Raw genomic sequence first — 16,588 nt, forward strand, 5'->3', positions numbered from 1 at the left:
TGGACCTTGTTTTATTTAAATCGTGTTTCTGCATCATAAGTTTTCAGTAATATTAAAATAAAATAATATAGTTCGTTAAACTCAGCATTATTTAAGCATTAAGTGTGTATTTATTAACCAAGTACCATAAAAAAAGTTTGCTTCAAATTAACCCTTTTGAAAGGTGGTTATTGTAATCCCATTACCAAAAATATTATAATTACCCTATCGATTTAATAAGTATCGTGCATAGTGCATGCCACAAGCAAACTTTGCCACACCTACTGCTTTGCATATTAATTACATACGGTCAGGCCTCGCTAGGTTAAACTTCAAAAACTTGCTCTTAAAGTCATGGTAATATGATTTCATAAATTTCTCTTTTAGCGAAGCTGGACAGTAGGTTATTCCTTACTTACATATATTCAAACGAGTACAGATACTTGTAAACAAGTAATACAGAAACAAGTTTTAACTTACCAGATGGATCTATCCGAATTCTAAATGCAAATGGCTCTAAAAACAAATGCGGTTTGTATTTGTCGTCGCACACGTGTAAACGTCAACTTATCTGTTGGGTATCTCGTAATAAACTGTTTCCAAGTGTGTCTGCAAATAGAAAGTAAGAAATGTCATGCCCATTTCCCTTTACTTTCAACCCCACTTTCATTGTTATACTGGTAGTACTACTTGGAGTGACTACCAGCATTTTCAGCACTCTATGTTTAGTTATCCAAAAGATACCGAGCGACCAATATGTATCCCGGGTGAATTCATATCAGTACTTTAAATGAGAAATGAGAAATGGCATTACTGCATTTGTATCTTTAGGTTCTTCTTTCTTATTTATACAACAAGTTATCCCAACCCACCTTGAAGAATGGCGTTCAATTCATGGTTTTGTTCACGTAAAACGGCATCATTTTAATATTTTTTCCTCGATTTAACATTATATCGTTTGTATTTATATGCATTAATTTAAATTTTACTTTTTTCGCCAACAACGTTAAAATGGAAGAAGGTATGTGTGTTTTTTGTATCATTAAAAATATTCTATTTGATTTTCCTGGTTTTATGTAGTTGCAGTTGCAGTTGCAGTTTTCACTTTGCGGTCGACGGTAGTTTGCAAATTCAATTCTACAGAAACATTTTCTAGTAATCATCTAGGTCGAAGCAGTCATTGTCCAATTCATCGAGCTGCATACTCTGGAAGTCCACCTTGTAGCGTAAGATACCTGCGGAAGCCAAATTTAAATAAATTAAAATAAAATAAAGAAACCAAAATGGGGGGAACAAAAGCAGATATTTAAGAAACGAAAAGGAAAAACAGAAGAGTCAACACAAGTAATCCAAACACAAGATCATACATTACATCCCCTTTGGACATTATATATATTTTCATTTACTAGTTAATAAGTAGCACATGAAGCCCGTGTTCTGTTTTCGCGATAGAATATAAACGGATGTCCATCCTCTTTATGTGTGGTGTTTTATTTCTGGTTTAATTTTTATTACAATTTTATGGATTAGATTTGTATACGTTCTTATAACACTCGGTTGTAATTTGAATAGGGAAAATGCAGATACGTTCGAAACTCTTCCAGCAAACAGTGGCATGTTCACCGTGGATCCTATGCTTCCTAGAACCGCAGTCGCAAGTCGAACGAGGTGAACAGAGAAACGGGCTAATATCTCTTTTACATGACAATTGAATTACGAATTACGAATACGAAATACGAATTTAATTTGCTGCTTCAAAGTAATCTCGCACTCGGTTCCGCTTGGTGCACGACGACGATTGATTTAAAAATTTGGTAAAACGTATATAGGTACATATCTAGATACACGCTGATACACATCTGATCGACAGGGAAATGCACCATCCGCGACTGATGAGGGACCCTAGTGGTGATAAATATTGAACGACTACGCTGAACATAGGTAAAACTATGTGGCAAGTAAATTGGTTCCTAATCAATTTGAACGTTTTGCTTTACGAGGCTTCCCAAAAAGTACTGGTTTATTATGTATGTAACGCATAATCGAGACCCCTTCGCATAATCGAGACACCCCCGGCTTAATAGTCATCGAGATCGACGTCCTCCAGCGGCTCGTCGGCCTGCAGCGATTGGAAATCTACTTTATAGCGCAATATGCCTACGTATCGGAAGAGGTCACAATTTTTAGGTATACATTTACAACATAGCGTTGACGACCGTGTGAAAAGCAGCATGAGGAAAGAGGAATAGAAATAGTTGCAGCATTTGTTTGGAACAATATCGATCTACCGCTAGCCAGCTAATCTTGGGGTTCAACTTGAAAACTTACCGCCGATTCCGCCGAAACCTCGCACGAACTGACTTCCCTCCTGAGACTTGTCCGTAATAATCTCCAGTGTGGCTCCGAACATTTTGTAGTTGTTTGCCAGCCATTCCAGCAGCGGCTGAGACTCAATCAGCTCCATTTCTACCCCGCTCTGTGGGATTGGGGAGTGCGAGTTAGCATTTATTGTTTATTTAATTATTTTATTATTTAACTTGTAGTACCCACCTCCTTGTCAGTGAAGTGCGATTTGTCCTTTTCCTGCTCCGGCGTCAAATGTAATACTGTCGTTGACGTCGAGTTGGCATGATTCTTGAGAACATAGCGTTGAATGTCCAGGTTCTCCCAACAAATAAGGGTCTCCACGGAGCCAAGTTCCAGGGCCCGCAAGGTGTCCTCCACTCCGAAACAGTATTTGCCAGTATCCTATTGAATATTTAATGTTTTTGATTTGGTAATAGCTAGCTTGATGTTTTGAGGTTTTATATAATCTACCTCTAACCTCTAAAGCAAATGCTCTGCCAACTCACCTGAGAAATTTCATCAAAGTAGCGTCCGATGAGCTTCTTTTCCTGTATGAATTTTACGTTCTGCAAAGATTCGGCTGCCAATTCAATGGCCTGGTTAAAGCCGTTTTCGCCGCCATAAGACACATCCACCAGCTTGATAACTTTTGTTTGCAAACGCTGAAAGGAAAATGCAGGTTCAAGTTATAGAGTCAACGGATGGTCCAAGCTAGCAAACTCACAGGATCGAACATATCGGACTGACTGAGCTCGGTCTTGAAGTCCGCACTACCCGCCAAGATGAGTCCGGCAATGTTGGGCTTGTCGTTCGTGATGAAGAGCTGGGTGGCCACCTCGGCGACCTTTCGCACGTAGTTGTGGCGCTTCTCCATACGCAGACGGGCAAAACGAAGGGCGGACTGACCACCACGTCCGTGCTTCTTCGGCAGATCGACGGTGAACTTGTGGAGCACCTCGCGGGTGTTGCCCTGCAGGGTTCCGAACAGCGCTCCATTACCGTCCATCACGATAAATCCGAATTTATTGTCGTCGGCGAGCAGGGCAGTGAGGGCCTCCGTGTGGAACTTGTTGTCGCACAGGTACAGCGACGTGTTGATTGGCTTGAATGGCTCGAAGTCTATGTTCACCTTCTTCTCCTTGCCCTCCTCTGTGACAATGGTGCCGCAGTAGATGACCAAACCGTTGGGAGGCACTGAAATCGAGCAGGGAGTGGTATTACATTCGGAATTCTTGGAATCTCTTTCGATTGTGTAAAACTAACCTTTGGTGTATAATTTGAGTCTGTGCTGTACCGACGTAATGGCACCGAGGACGGACAGGCGGTTTACCCGGGACTTGATGTTCGAGGCCGTTCCAAACTCATCGGCCAACATTTTGCTGACGCGCGAGATTTGATCTTTTGGCGGAATAATCAAGGAAATCATGCTGGTGCCATTGCTGAAAAACGCAAAACAAGGTGATAAAGTTAGACGTGGAAATGGAAAAGAGAATAGGGTATTTTTCCGCCTTAGCAACAGTGCGCGACAAATTGGTACTCACACGTCAGTTACATGGAATAGTAACCTACTTAAATTTAGCAAATAGACCTTGAAATTCTGTCACATGCCAACAAAATCTTTGAATGGCTTAGCATTCGGGTTGAGTAATTATATAGTATGGTCTTGGGCTTGTATAGTTTCAGTTACTCTACATTAAGGTTTCTTTTAAAAATTGTATTATTCAAGTTAGGAAGGATTTTGTTATTAAAGCTATAGATGGTAAATCTTCTCTCAAGTAAGATGTTAGTGCTATGTAAGATGTTAGCGAAGTTACAACTACACTGGAAGTGTTTTAAGTGTGACCAGCTTAAAAAACATTTTCAAAAAAATTATTTTTTAAATTTAGTAAAGAAATATAAAATAATATTAAGATTTTAGAGATGATAAATATTTGTTATCTAAGCAATGGAGTATTAGAACTTCGTATCCCCACTTTTACTTTTAATACGTGACTAAGAAGTAAAAACAAAAACAAGGCATATATAACAATATATATATTTTTGCATTAGAATGAAACACAATGGGAGAACCTAGATAACTGTACTAAGCGAATTCCAATTGGCAAGGGTGGCAAACTCCAGTTGGCAGCTGTAGTATGTTGGCCCCAACTGTGGCGCATGTTGACAACAAGATATATGTGCATGCATACGTACATGCTCCTGCGGGGGTCAGTCGATTCGCTGACCTTGTTACCCACTCCGAAGCGGAGTAAAGCGGTAAAGACCGGGCCGGGAGAGGAAGCGAGATGGAGCGAAGGCGGTTGGTGGAAGAAGTGAGAGAGAGAGGGGGCGGCCACAAAGCTTGGCCCATTTCGGGCACACACATACACATACGCACACGCACAACGGCCACGAGGCGCATTACTCACTCCCGCTCCCTCTCCCGCTCTATGCCTCTCTCAAACACTCAATCAGTCTAGTTTGAACTGATAAAAACTCGACAAAAACGTGTTGCTCGTATGCAAAAAAGAGAGGGAGGGATCGTGCGGAGATTGGAGACAATGCAAAGGAGAGTCGAGTGGCTCGGCAACAACAAGACAAGGAAAGGTGGTTGTACTCGCTGCTCCCCCGCGTCCCCACCCACACACTACGCCCACTTCCACCCCTGTTGTTGTTTTTGCGTTGTGTATACCCCACGCACGTACACAAAAGAGGTGGGGGGTATTGGGGGCTTACGGAATCGGAATAACAAGGATATTATGCACGAAACTCACCCACGGGCCATCTCCAGGCTCTTGATGAGTTTCTTGATTTTCCAGATCTCGACATTGCGATCGGCAGACGTTTCCTCGCCAGACATTTTGCTCGTTGCTTCTTTTATTTACCCTTCCTCTCCCGGAGAGCGTGCGTGTGTGTGCGTGAGGCTGTGTGGGACGGGGATTGAGAATCTGGGCTCCTGAATCCTTCGCTTGGCTGCTCTTCTCTGCTGGTCGTATTCACATACACGTTCTTCCTTTTAACGTGGCTGGCGATGAATACACTGCAACGATTTAAAAAACGTTTAAAATAACACACACGCACACATGCACAGTTAATACGACAAAGTTGGGCACGGGGATTGGGGGAAAAGCTAAGACGAGAGAGCGAGGAGTGGAAAGCACAAGCAGAGCGCGAGCACCGTAATTGCATACTACTTTGTTCGGTCCCCCTCTCCCTGACACTCGCTGACCAATTGGAAAAACCACGAAACGGATTTGAAAACAGTTCGAAACTAAAAGTAATTTTGGCATTAAAGGCCCGCACTTTTGTTGGGAACGAAAGTCGAAACTCGGTTATTTCATTATTTCACTCCAACCGTTAAGCTTTCGGGGGCGAGCGAGAGAGCGTACGCAAAAAATTGGCAGCAACGAGAGGGGGAGCGAGCGAGCGAGAGAGAGCGAGTGCTTCAAAGGTGACGTTGACACAATCGCGTGCCATGGCCAAAATGTCACCGAATTGGCTTCTTTCGAAATGTTCGATTGGCCAAATGAATGCACTTATTATGCTGCTCGCTGTCTGCTTGTAATTTCACAATCCGGGCTTGGTTACAATTGGCGAATACATCTGCATAAATTTTTCACATACAACGTGCACAGAGCTCAAAAAATAGAGGTGGGGAAAATCCGACGACACTATCGATTTCTTAAAAGTTTAGAGGTATCGGGTGGGACTATCGTTGGCCTTAGAGAAGAAACTATCGATTGTCAATAGAACCTAAAAAGGTTTCATTAAATTTAAATACATAATCATGAACAATTTTTATTAAGGTGATGTTGCTTATTTGAAAATGATTTTCTTTTTTTTTCCTAGTTATTTATTTTTATAAACATATATTAAGTAATACCAACTTGTTTTAGAACAAATGTATGAATGAAAATTAACTTTAATTTAAATAAATATTTACGTTATCTTATTTTTTAACAGACTAGTTTACACATTTAACGTTAATTTAACAGTTCTAATACAAAAAGGAATATCGATAGCCTAGATCGATTATACCAAATAATGTTAGTCGTATGTTAATTAACATCCATGTACTCCGCATCCCTGTGAGTGCCAGTTGTTATTGTGGAAGAAGAAGATAGTAAACAAAAATGAATTTGGAGCTGCTAGGTAAAAACGCGCCAAATCTGTATGTTTGTTACAAATAACCTTCGATTTCTGTAGAATCTTTTGGACAGAACTACCCCGAGGAGTTTGACGGCTCTCTGGACTGCATTTCGCTGGCCGTGACGTGTGCCTTCAACAAATACGGAACGCTTTTGGCCGTGGGCTGTAACGATGGACGCATTGTTATTTGGGACTTCCTGACGCGGGGCATTGCCAAGATTATTTCAGCCCATGTGCATCCCGTGTGCAGTCTCAGCTGGACCAGGAATGGTCACAAGGTGGGTGGTAACCTTCTCGTCACTGTATGCATCTACAATATTCCGTACCACTGCAGCTACTTTCAGCTTCCACGGACAACAATGTGTGCATTTGGGACGTGCTAACCGGCGAACTGGAGCACAAGTACAGGTTTCCCTCGCCCGTGCTGAAGGTCCAGTTCGATCCGCGAAATGACAACCGACTTTTGGTCTGCCCCATGCGATATGCCGCCGTTATGGTGGAGATCGGCGGATCCCACCGCTGCCTGCCCTTGGACTCTGATGTGGGTTTGGCACTAGAATGAGGAGCTTCTTAAGATAACTCTTTGTATTTACCCCCAGGGCGACCTGAACATTGTGGCCTCTTTTGATCGCAGAGGCAAGCACATCTACACAGGCAATGCCAAGGGCAAAATACTCGTCCTGGATGTGGAAACCTTCGAGGTGGTCGCCAGTTTTCGCATTATTGTGGGCACCTCAAGTGCGACGGCTGTAAAGAGCATAGAATTCGCGAGGCGCGGAGAGTAAGTGTGGAAATATATAAACTTATCAAACTCCTTCACACATTTTTAAATTTATATCCTAGCGCATTTCTTATCAACACCTCGGATCGAGTTATTCGAGTCTATGACTCCAAGGAAATTATAACTCTGGGCAAGGACGGCGAGCCGGAACCTATACAAAAGCTGCAGGACTTGGTTAATAAGTAACACTTAAAGCCAACCATTTAAATCCATTTGTTTGATTACAATCTATCCCGTCTAGGACCACCTGGAAGAAGTGCTGCTTTTCCGGCGATGGAGAGTACATTTGCGCCGGCAGTGCGCGCCAGCATGCTCTCTACATTTGGGAAAAGTCAATAGGCAACCTGGTTAAGATCCTGCACGGCACCAAGGGTGAGCTGCTCTTGGACGTGGTGTGGCATCCAGTCCGGCCCATCATCGCCAGCATCAGCTCCGGGCTTGTATCGATATGGGCCCAAAATCAAGTGGAAAACTGGTCTGCCTTTGCACCAGATTTCAAGGAATTGGATGAGAACGTAGAGTACGAGGAGCGGGAGTCGGAGTTCGACATTGCTGACGAGGACAAGTCGGTGGACCTGAACGCAGACGCGCAACAAGACGAGGAAATTGAGGTGGATGTGCAGAAGGTGGAGCCCGTGGCTGCCTTTTGCTCCTCGGACGAGGAGGGCGAGGATGAGAATGCGCTGCAGTTCCTCCCCATGGCGCCGGAGGTGGAGGATCCGGAGGACGGCTGGGCTGGTCAGGATGGAATGGAGGCCAGTGCAGTGATGCTCAGCACTGATCCGCATGACTACGAGGACGAAATAATGGCTTCCAAGCGCCGACGCATGCAGCTCTACGATGTCAGCCTACCTGATGCCCCCACCGATGGTATGATCTTTTTCCCATGAAGGTTTATTTATTGTACTTAACAATTCATTTTTTATTACAGAAACCCATCCCCTCATTTCCAGCAAGGCCAGCAAGGATAAGCAGCAGCCTGTGGGCGGGAAAAAAGCCGCCAGTCGAACCAAGAAATAAACCAGATATGACTAAACGCTAAGTATTTGTTATGTATCATATATTTATAATGGTTTACACGAATCGCTAGATTGCCTTAGGATTCCGAACTTGCCCGGCGAAAAGCAGCAGGCCGGTTTGCTTATCCACGATCATGTACAAGAAGGGTCTGTTCAGGTCGATTCGGTTAAATAAACCCCTTCCGCTTAACGAGACAGTGACGGCCGCTGCAGCCGTGGTTCCCTCTTCGTCGACAATGATCTTGCTTGAGTGTTTGCACAGCGAGGCGTATAGTCCCGGTGCTATGCGATCCAGGTTGGCGGAGTTCCGGTTGAACAAATCCCGGATGCCCATCTAAACAGTTGGCAATGGAAGAGGTTTGGTTCGTTAGCCATTCTATCCAAATAATTTTCAGTGCTGATAGGCAATAATCTTATTTTAAGCAATTCACCTGGCTAAGGATTTCATTAAGCGAAAGGTCCGTAGTCGTTTCAAACTTGGGCATCGCGATCTCTGTCTTCGCATCGCCGTTTTTGGCTTTGAAATCAGCTAAGCTTTTAAGAATGGGATCCAATCCCACAGTCTTGAGATTACCTGCCACGGTGTTCAATGGAACCTTACTGTCAGGCAGCACCACGATCATCGATATCCACTCGAGGGAGCCGTAGGGCAACTCTAAAACAGTACCGCCCAGGTTCGCTGGGCGGACTTTGGGGAAATTTGATTCCTGTATCATAGTGGGTACCTCTGCGATAAACTGTCCGTTCTCGTCGAAAAACGGAAGACCCGTAGTCATTTGTTTGTCAAAGGGGAACTACAAAGACGGAGGATTCTTAAAGGATCTGTACCCAAGAACAACATAGACCTATGTACCTTCCACTGACCCTTGAAGTAAATGGAGGAGATCAGGAACAATATGGCGTTGCTCAAATCTTTTTGTTGCACAGTGTTTTTGATCAGGCCTCGGGTGGCCTTAGTAATTTCCTCATTAATGCGTCGCACCGTACCAAGATTTTTAAAGTCCACTTCAACGGGCTGAATGCTGTACTGCCGCAGGACAATTTTGTAGGTCGGATTGATCGAAAACTTGTTGGCGACGTAAATGCCACGAAGGGTATGGATCTCGATTCCGGAAGACATGACGCTTTTAAAGTAAGGGGGCTATATAAGTGAGGCTTCAAAGCAATGTTATTTTGTAATTAGTGGATTTTTGGATTTTGTTAAAGTAGAGGAGTTATTATCTGACCAACTTTGTTATTAGACATTACTATTATCATCACTCACTCGAGGAACTGGCTCCGTTCCCTGGAAAACTCGCGTAAGGTTTTATCATCTACATTGATCCGTAGGGTCTGACGCAGCTGGTCATAGGTTCCTCCTGACGCTCCCTCGTAGAGAAGCACAAAGAGTGACCACACAGAGTAGGGCGATATCATTAAGTTTTCGTTTGAACCGATGGCTATTCGGTGAAAGAGGTCTAGGGAAAAGTCCTGGACTCCCTTCGATAGGGACTGGGCGTATTTCTCGTGCGCCATCAGCAGGACAATGGCGCCCAATATAAGTGGAAGTTTGACCATCTTGTATGTGCAGATACTAATAAGGAGTAACGTATCCCTTTTGTGAACTCTTTTATTAACTTTGCTATTCTGAAATGCGCGATTTCTACAACTTTAAGCGACTAACAATTTGTTCAGAGAAAACCTTTATATATACTTTCAAACAACGTATTATTTAGGTGCAATATTCCAGGCCATGAGTACAGCGGATAGTAAAATATATTTTTGGCCAATTTTTAAAGCTCTTTTTCGTGCATAGGACTTCATTTTTTTAAAGTAACTTGCAATATTGCCTATATTATTCACAAGAAATTAAATCAATTCATTTTTTAATGAGATATGTGAACATAAAGTCGTGTCCAGATCTCTAAGCCGCCTTGGGGTTTCGAAATTGGCCGGCAAAGAACATGAAACCGGTTTCCCTCTCTACGATGAAGTACTGGAAGGGTCTGTTGAGCTGGAACTGGGGCGGCTCCATCTTGTTCTCCAGCGCAGCCTCCGTGACAGCTGCTGCCGTGGTTCCCTGCTCGTCCACGATGATCTTGGTGGAATGAAAGACTAGCTTGGCGAACAATCCGGACGAAATTCGGTCGAGGTTAGCGGCGCTCTCGTCGAATAGATCTCGAATGCCCATCTAGGTATATAATTTCAAATATGCTAAATTCCGAATATTATACAAGTAAAAGAAATCCACGGAAAAACATTTGTCAGCTGAAAACTATTTCTAAGGAGGGAAGGAAGGAAAACAGAAGTCAAACCCACCTGTTTTAGGATTCCCGTGAGTGCGAGGTCCGTGGAAGTCATGAACCTGGGCATGATTACCTCTACTCTGTTGTCCTCGGAGGCTCTCTTCCTGAAATCCTCCAGTCCCTGAAGGACAGGCCTCAATCCCAGGGTCTTCAGATTGTTGGCCACGTCGCTTAATTTGAATCCGCGCTTGGGAAGAACCACGAACATTGCAAGCCTTTCCTGGGTTCCATAGGGAAGCTCCAGGACATAGCCGTCCAGACCCTCTATGTTGGAGACGTAGGCGAAGTTCGCTGACTGCACCATCATGGGTATCTTGCCGATAACCTCGCCGCTCTCGCTGTAAAAGGGCTCCTCCCTGGTCAGACTTTTATTAAATGGAAGCTGGAACCAAAAGGGTTGAATAAGAGAATCTGTGGAACAGGAAATAACATATCCCACCTTCCACTGGCCCTTGAAGTACAACGAGGAGAGCAGGAACATCCTGGCTCCGTTTATATCCTGTGGCAGAATCGTATACGGAATGAGACCTCGGGTGGAGCGATTTGTGGCCTCGTTGATCTGCACCGCAGCATCTGGGCTATTAAAATCGATCTCCACAAGGTCCACTTTGTAGTTCTGCATGACGTTTCGATAGCTATCCTTGATGGGATAGCCTGTTCCGATGTAAAGGCCTTGGAGCATGGTTATCTCGACGTCGGAATCGTTGGAACTTTTATGGAAAGATAAAAACGCAGATGTACACCACAAGTTAGTATGGATAGAATTAACTATCTTTCATAGAAGATTACTCATTTAACTTACGCTAAATACAGATTCACCCCTTTCAAAAACCTACGTAGCTTTTCATCGGAAAAGTTGATGCCAAGGGTCTGGCCCAACTGGTCATAAGTTCTTCCCGCTGATCCCTCGTAGAGCAGCACCAGGAGTGACCACACGGAGAAGGGCGATATCATGAAGTTCCTGTCGGCCTTCTCCACTTCTACGGAAACGTGCTGCACGAGATCAAAGAAAAAGTCCCGGATTCCCTGCGGTAATTGCTGGCCATATTTCCCCAGCACCATCGGCAGGACAATGCACATGATGCTTAAAACCAGTAAAAGTCTAGTCATCATGCAGTAGAGGTATGTCGGTTATTTTTATCTTTTGTAACTTTTTTTAATTTCCCTCTTTTTACACCCGTGGTTTCTTTGCACCTGTCTGTTCGGAACTGTTAGTTGAACCGAAAGATATCTTATTTTTATACCTTCTGAATAGGTTTGGTTATCACAGCCTAATATTCCAGGCCACGCTCTTGGTGCAATAGATAGTCTATTTCAAGCCCGAAATTTTACAGCTTTTTTTCGTGCACAACCCTTTATTTTGTCAAAGCGAATTTGCAATCCATTAGATAATCGTCTCCTAGAATGATTACTTTTTTCTGCCAGACTTAAAAGTTTACTTCTGAATATCTCCGGTGAAGAGGATGATGTTCTCTTTCTTTTCCACGACGAGGTACAGGAACGGCTTGTTCACGTGGAACTTAACCACCTCTGACTTGTTGGCCGGCGAAGGCTTCGGCACTGATCCGGGCGTGCCACGTTCGTCCACGATTATCCGGGTGAACTGGCGGCAGTTCGAGAGGGCTAGCCTCAAACTTTTAGGCGAATCGGACAGGCGGGTTAGATTCGTCTTATCAGAGTTTACCAAATCCTCAAGACCTAACTTTGGGTGGATTTCAGTTGGATGTGAACTTTCAGCTTTTTCGTAATTACAAAGTGGCACCTACCTGGTATAGGTAATATGGGAATGCAACTGTGGAGTTTGCATTGAACTTGGGAATCTTGACCTCCACATCCTTTTTCGTGGAATTTCCACTCTCTAAGGCATCCAGGATGGGACGCAGGCCCCTTTCCCTTAGTTGGGCGAGCACATGCCTAACTCTAAATCCGCGTTTGGGCAGCATTACGAGCATCACTACTGCGCCGTCCTCGCCGTAGGGCAGTTCCAGGACACGGCCATCCAGACCCTCAAGGTCATCAACGTAGGCGAACTTGCCTGTCTGCACCATCATAGGCTTTTTGTCAATTTGCTTGTAGGGGGATCTCTCGCTGTAAAATGGTTCCACTTTCGTCAACTCCTTGTCGAAGGGATGCTGCAATAAAACAGCATGCTTTGAGGATCTGTTGGAGGAAAACCTCGAAAGTCCTACCTTCCACATGCCTCTGAAGTAGATGGCGGAGACCAGAAACATCCTGGCCGCGTTTACAGTTCCATATTTTAAAGGGTAATAAACTTGATTATTGGTACCATACGTAATGTCCCTGTTGATCTGAGTCCACCTCGCTCCGAAGTCCATTACCGTGGGTCCCATTTCGTACTCATCCGTGCCATGTTTGTAGTCATAATTGACTGAATACATTTTACTGACGTACAGGTGTTGGTACGAGTGAACCTCCATCTCGGGAGAATCGGTGCTTGAGTGGAAGAAGGCCGAATATTATAGCTCCCAAAAGCCATGTTATGCCTTACTTTCATTACTTACTTCACCAATTCTTTCCTCTCTAAATAGAACTCTTTCAGCTCCTTTTCACCGACAGTAATCGTCAGCACCTTACGCAGCTGGTCCAAGGTATTTCCCCCTGCTCCCTCGTACATCATAAGCAGACTGGTCCACATGGAATAGGGCGCTAGCATTATGTTCTGGATTCGGTCATTCTCTATTCTCCACAAGAAATCTATCTCGAAGAGAGTGATGGAAAAATTCTGCATTCCCCGAATCATTTTGTCAAGCTTTTCATCGTTTGTCTCGGCGTATCCCCAATGTGCCAATAAAATTACTAAGCCGACAACAAGCACTGTATCGCCGACCTTCATATTATCTACAGTTGAAAAAAAGGATTACAAAATCTTCACTTTAATAACTTTATACTATATGCAACTTACTTGGCTAGATTGACTTCCTTTTGGCTAATTTACAGAGTCAAGGAAGTAACTTATCCTTACTTCAAGAATCCTTATGAAAGCTTGTCTATTTCGACACCCCAAGTGTTCTGATCGACACTAACCATTGATTTTGAAAATTCTATTTATATATGCATTTTCTGCAGATGAGGTTTAAGATTATAGTTTTCCAAGTCATGTTCCGAGTACGCCAGAAAGTAAAATCAGTTTCTAAATTTACATAAATTTCACTGCTCTTTTTTGAGGGCGTGCCTTACATTTTTCAAGCTGTCCCTGATTTTATAATATAAATTAAGATTTTTTAAAAGGCAATTATTAGGCATTAAATGGTAATCTCAAGGTTAATAGTGTGTTCAGACAGGGCCGCATCATTGGCATGCAACAAAGAGTTACTCGTAGAGTATGTGGGTATATTGGATTCGTCGGGAACAGGTAGAAAGAATCGTTTCCAACGTGTTTCTAATAATAATCCGTTAAATCCTAAAGCCCATATTTTTACATGTTCCAAAGTCTTGAGACCTCATATGCATTGCTGACAAGTATTCAAGTAGTCTAAACATAAATGCACTGCAAGAAAAAAGGTATCTCCTCCCGAATACAATCATTTTTTTTGAGTATACGACTGGTGGGAAAACTATCAGGACGACATCCGGTTGGCTGACTGTTTACTCTCGTTGAAGAGATCTCGAATGCGTTTCCTCTTCGGCGGAAAAGCGCTGCAGGTCATCAAAGGAAAAGTCTTGGGTGGATAGGGCATCGTGCTATTTACAGGTATGACGGTTTCCTTTTTTATGTTATGTTTAAAGTTTTCCTTCTATCACATCCGATACTTCCAAATACATGTCTGTTCGGAACTGGAAATCGAACCAAGATATATCCCACTTATATGTTTCTGATTAGGTTTGCTTATTACAGTTTAATATTTCACACGCTCTTGGTACAATAGATAGATACATTTATTTCTAGCACGAAATTTTACAGTTTTTTTCGTGCACTGGCCTTTATTTTGTCTAAATTAATGCACAATGAATGTTAATAGTGCTGTTCAAGAAGACAAGTTTTTTATATTGAGATGCCAGATTGAAGAAACCTAAAGACACTAAGCCCATGCAGGTTTAAGATACGTTTTTTCGTACTTGGACTCATTGAATCAAGCCCTATTCCGGATTGTTCCGGCGAAGAGGATGAGGTTCATTTGCTTCTCCAGGATGAGGTAAAAGAACGGCTTGTTCATGTGGAACTCAACCACCCCCGTCTTGTTGGCCGGCGGTGGCGATGGCTTCGTGTCAGGCGCGCCACTTTCGTCCACGATTATGCGGCTGTAATGGAAGGCGTGCGAGAGGTACATATTTATATCACTCGGTCCCTCGGTCATGAATGTGAAGTTTGCCGTACCAGATACCGATTTCCTGATACCTATCTTTTGTTGGATTTCAATTGGATGTCAACGTTTCACTAAATTATAAAATATATTCTACCTCGGCTAGAAACTTCGGAAGTAGGTAGGAGGAGAACGTGTTGAACTTGGGAATCTTAACCTCCACATCCTTTTTCGAAGAGGTATTACCGACAGCATCCAGGACAAGACGCAAGCCCTTTTCCTTCAGATTCTCGAGCACACTATTGAGTGTAACTCCGCGATTGGGCAGCATTACGAGCATCACTGCTGTGCCCTCCTCCCCGTAGGGCAGTTCCAGGACACGGGCATCCAGACCCTCAATGTCATCAACGTAGGTGAATTTGTTTGTTTGCACCATCATAGGCACCTTAGCGAGTTGCTTGTAGGGGGACTTCTCGTTATAAAATGGCTCAACTTTCGTCAACTCCCTGTCGAAGGGATACTGAAATCAAACAGATTGTTTTCAAGGATTTGCAGAAGTGAAACCGTCGGGAGCCTACCTTCCACTTGCCGATGAAGTAGATGGCAGAGATCAGCAACATTCTAGCCTCAACTATATTATGTCTCTGAAGGGCGGGTTCAATGTAAAAGTTTGTTCCGAACCTTATGTCATCTTTGATAACTCCGACAAAGTTTTCGAAATCCTTTCTATTAGGTCCCATATCGTAAAAATACACAACATCGTTGTATCGAGGTTCGATAGTATACTGCTTGTTGTGGTACAGCTGTTGCCAGGAGTGAATCTCCATTTCGTCAGAATCGGTGCTTAAGTGAATAAAAGAATTCAGCGAAAAATATCGAAAGCTTTAATACTTTTTCGGGCCGACTGTTATTTTTTTTTTCAGATTTGGAATTTTGTAATTTCTTAAAGTTACGTTAGGTCTTACTCTTCCCACTTACTCTCGAAGTTCGCGCGTCTCGTCATAGAACTCCTTCAAGTCGTCCTCTTTCACAGAGATCCCCAATACACGACGCAGCTGTTCCAAGGTTTCTCCGCCCGCGCCCTCGTATATCATTATCAACGCGGTCCACAGGGAAAAGGGCGACACTACTTCGTTTACGTATTGACGTTTCTCGTATCTCCACAGGACCATTTCTTGGAATAAGTTGAGGGAAAAATTCTGGATTACCTGAATCATTTTGTCAAATTTTTTATCCTTTGTCTCGGCATATCGGCCCTGCGCCAATAAAAGAACTGAGCCGGCCAAAATCACCGACCACCCGACCTTCATATTATTCGCGGTTGAAGAAAACGGGGGTTCACTTTTTAGATCCTTATGAATCCTTATGGATCGACCTCCTGTTGGCTACGATCAAGTAAATGTATACTTTACAGCGTCGGAAAAGGATTCGTATCCTTGTTTCACGCTTTTAGAAGAGTATCCTTATAGAAATTGGTTTATATTGACACCCAAAGTGTTCTGTGTTCGACACTAACCCTTTGATTGTGAAAACAATATTTATATACTTTCTGCTGATGCTTTAAGTTGCTTTTCAGTATTTCAAGACATGTTCCGAGTACGCCGAAAAGTAAAATCAGTTTCCGAATTTACATAAATTTCAATGCTCTTTTTGTAGGCCTGTCTTGCCTTTTTTTAACTATCCATGTGTCAGAATATTCAACATTTTTTTAAATATATTATTAAGGCATTGAATAGTTGCTGTTCAGACAGGGCCGCATCATTGCATGCGACGAAAAGTGGAACGTTC

At 43.3% G+C, this 16,588-nt stretch overlaps 6 protein-coding genes across 9 annotated transcripts; 1 reads left to right on the forward strand and 5 right to left on the reverse strand.

The window, feature by feature from the left end:
* Positions 1 to 870: 870 nt before the first annotated feature.
* Positions 871 to 5,986, reverse strand: LOC108028653 (eukaryotic peptide chain release factor subunit 1). 2 transcript variants are annotated; one of them, XM_017100577.2, is made up of 8 exons: positions 5,929 to 5,986; positions 5,079 to 5,344; positions 3,589 to 3,764; positions 3,050 to 3,519; positions 2,832 to 2,987; positions 2,530 to 2,727; positions 2,308 to 2,455; positions 871 to 1,214 (listed from the first exon to the last, which is right to left on the reverse strand). In XM_017100577.2, exons 2-8 carry the CDS (start codon positions 5,162 to 5,164, stop codon positions 1,132 to 1,134), a joined length of 1,317 nt encoding a protein of 438 aa, XP_016956066.1. In that variant the 5' UTR covers positions 5,165 to 5,344; positions 5,929 to 5,986; the 3' UTR covers positions 871 to 1,131. The 2 variants fall into 2 exon arrangements, with proteins under 2 accessions (XP_016956066.1, XP_050741739.1); XM_050885782.1 differs by lacking the exon at positions 5,929 to 5,986 and adding an exon at positions 5,496 to 5,512.
* A 412-nt stretch (positions 5,987 to 6,398) lies between these two features.
* Positions 6,399 to 8,276, forward strand: LOC108028393 (retinoblastoma-binding protein 5 homolog). The gene is made up of 7 exons (XM_017100206.3): positions 6,399 to 6,456; positions 6,511 to 6,731; positions 6,788 to 6,994; positions 7,053 to 7,234; positions 7,297 to 7,416; positions 7,476 to 8,104; positions 8,166 to 8,276. Exons 1-7 carry the CDS (start codon positions 6,438 to 6,440, stop codon positions 8,252 to 8,254), a joined length of 1,467 nt encoding a protein of 488 aa, XP_016955695.1. The 5' UTR covers positions 6,399 to 6,437; the 3' UTR covers positions 8,255 to 8,276.
* A 1-nt stretch (position 8,277) lies between these two features.
* On the reverse strand, positions 8,278 to 9,911 carry LOC108028399 (serine protease inhibitor 77Ba-like). The gene is made up of 4 exons (XM_017100214.3): positions 9,518 to 9,911; positions 9,107 to 9,377; positions 8,685 to 9,047; positions 8,278 to 8,587 (listed from the first exon to the last, which is right to left on the reverse strand). The coding sequence occupies exons 1-4, from the start codon at positions 9,808 to 9,810 to the stop codon at positions 8,321 to 8,323; spliced, it is 1,194 nt and encodes a 397-aa protein (XP_016955703.1). The 5' UTR covers positions 9,811 to 9,911; the 3' UTR covers positions 8,278 to 8,320.
* Positions 9,912 to 10,101: 190 nt separating this feature from the next.
* On the reverse strand, positions 10,102 to 11,742 carry LOC108028398 (serine protease inhibitor 77Ba-like). 3 transcript variants are annotated; one of them, XM_017100210.3, is made up of 4 exons: positions 11,341 to 11,742; positions 10,978 to 11,248; positions 10,552 to 10,920; positions 10,102 to 10,423 (listed from the first exon to the last, which is right to left on the reverse strand). In XM_017100210.3, the coding sequence occupies exons 1-4, from the start codon at positions 11,649 to 11,651 to the stop codon at positions 10,157 to 10,159; spliced, it is 1,218 nt and encodes a 405-aa protein (XP_016955699.1). In that variant the 5' UTR covers positions 11,652 to 11,742; the 3' UTR covers positions 10,102 to 10,156. The 3 variants fall into 3 exon arrangements, with proteins under 3 accessions (XP_016955699.1, XP_016955701.1, XP_016955700.1); XM_017100212.3 differs by having other exon boundaries at positions 11,375 to 11,451; XM_017100211.3 differs by having other exon boundaries at positions 10,299 to 10,446.
* A 131-nt stretch (positions 11,743 to 11,873) lies between these two features.
* LOC108028396 (serine protease inhibitor 77Ba-like) lies at positions 11,874 to 13,595 on the reverse strand. Its single transcript, XM_017100209.3, has 5 exons — positions 13,462 to 13,595; positions 13,061 to 13,397; positions 12,728 to 12,992; positions 12,305 to 12,670; positions 11,874 to 12,240 (listed from the first exon to the last, which is right to left on the reverse strand). Exons 2-5 carry the CDS (start codon positions 13,390 to 13,392, stop codon positions 11,974 to 11,976), a joined length of 1,230 nt encoding a protein of 409 aa, XP_016955698.1. The 5' UTR covers positions 13,393 to 13,397; positions 13,462 to 13,595; the 3' UTR covers positions 11,874 to 11,973.
* Positions 13,596 to 14,375: 780 nt separating this feature from the next.
* On the reverse strand, positions 14,376 to 16,321 carry LOC108028395 (serine protease inhibitor 77Ba). Its single transcript, XM_017100208.3, has 4 exons — positions 15,779 to 16,321; positions 15,379 to 15,643; positions 14,958 to 15,320; positions 14,376 to 14,899 (listed from the first exon to the last, which is right to left on the reverse strand). Exons 1-4 carry the CDS (start codon positions 16,108 to 16,110, stop codon positions 14,630 to 14,632), a joined length of 1,230 nt encoding a protein of 409 aa, XP_016955697.1. The 5' UTR covers positions 16,111 to 16,321; the 3' UTR covers positions 14,376 to 14,629.
* Between the last annotated feature and the right edge of the window lie 267 nt (positions 16,322 to 16,588).

This window comes from Drosophila biarmipes, chromosome 3L, assembly GCF_025231255.1.
Source record: "Drosophila biarmipes strain raj3 chromosome 3L, RU_DBia_V1.1, whole genome shotgun sequence".
NCBI lineage: Eukaryota > Metazoa > Arthropoda > Insecta > Diptera > Drosophilidae > Drosophila > Drosophila biarmipes.

Bases quoted from the DNA above. Each gene is read 5' to 3' on its own strand.
- LOC108028398 (XM_017100210.3), bottom strand. From the start codon at position 11,651: ATGATGACTAGACTTTTACTGGTTTTAAGCATCATGTGCATTGTCCTG. The intron at 10,921-10,977 runs GTGGGATATGTT...TTTTGGTTCCAG, and splicing joins ACTTCAAGGGCCAGTGGAAG to CTTCCATTTAATAAAAGTCT. The intron at 10,424-10,551 runs GTGGGTTTGACT...TTATATACCTAG, and splicing joins TCACGGGAATCCTAAAACAG to ATGGGCATTCGAGATCTATT.
- LOC108028399 (XM_017100214.3), bottom strand. From the start codon at position 9,810: ATGGTCAAACTTCCACTTATATTGGGCGCCATTGTCCTGCTGATGGCG. The intron at 9,048-9,106 runs GTACATAGGTCT...CCGTCTTTGTAG, and splicing joins ACTTCAAGGGTCAGTGGAAG to TTCCCCTTTGACAAACAAAT. The intron at 8,588-8,684 runs GTGAATTGCTTA...CCAACTGTTTAG, and splicing joins TTAATGAAATCCTTAGCCAG to ATGGGCATCCGGGATTTGTT.
- LOC108028395 (XM_017100208.3), bottom strand. From the start codon at position 16,110: ATGAAGGTCGGGTGGTCGGTGATTTTGGCCGGCTCAGTTCTTTTATTG. The intron at 15,321-15,378 runs GTAGGCTCCCGA...GTTTGATTTCAG, and splicing joins ACTTCATCGGCAAGTGGAAG to TATCCCTTCGACAGGGAGTT. The intron at 14,900-14,957 runs GTAGAATATATT...ATCCAACAAAAG, and splicing joins TTCCGAAGTTTCTAGCCGAG to ATAGGTATCAGGAAATCGGT.
- LOC108028396 (XM_017100209.3), bottom strand. From the start codon at position 13,392: ATGAAGGTCGGCGATACAGTGCTTGTTGTCGGCTTAGTAATTTTATTG. The intron at 12,671-12,727 runs GTAGGACTTTCG...GTTTTATTGCAG, and splicing joins ACTTCAGAGGCATGTGGAAG to CATCCCTTCGACAAGGAGTT. The intron at 12,241-12,304 runs GTAGGTGCCACT...ATCCACCCAAAG, and splicing joins TCCCATATTACCTATACCAG to TTAGGTCTTGAGGATTTGGT.
- LOC108028653 (XM_017100577.2), bottom strand. From the start codon at position 5,164: ATGTCTGGCGAGGAAACGTCTGCCGATCGCAATGTCGAGATCTGGAAA. The intron at 2,728-2,831 runs GTGAGTTGGCAG...AATATTCAATAG, and splicing joins ACTTTGATGAAATTTCTCAG to GATACTGGCAAATACTGTTT. The intron at 2,456-2,529 runs GTGGGTACTACA...CCAATCCCACAG, and splicing joins CGCACTTCACTGACAAGGAG to AGCGGGGTAGAAATGGAGCT.
- LOC108028393 (XM_017100206.3), top strand. The intron at 7,235-7,296 runs GTAAGTGTGGAA...TTTATATCCTAG, and splicing joins GAATTCGCGAGGCGCGGAGA to CGCATTTCTTATCAACACCT. The intron at 8,105-8,165 runs GTATGATCTTTT...TTTTTATTACAG, and splicing joins ACCTGATGCCCCCACCGATG to AAACCCATCCCCTCATTTCC.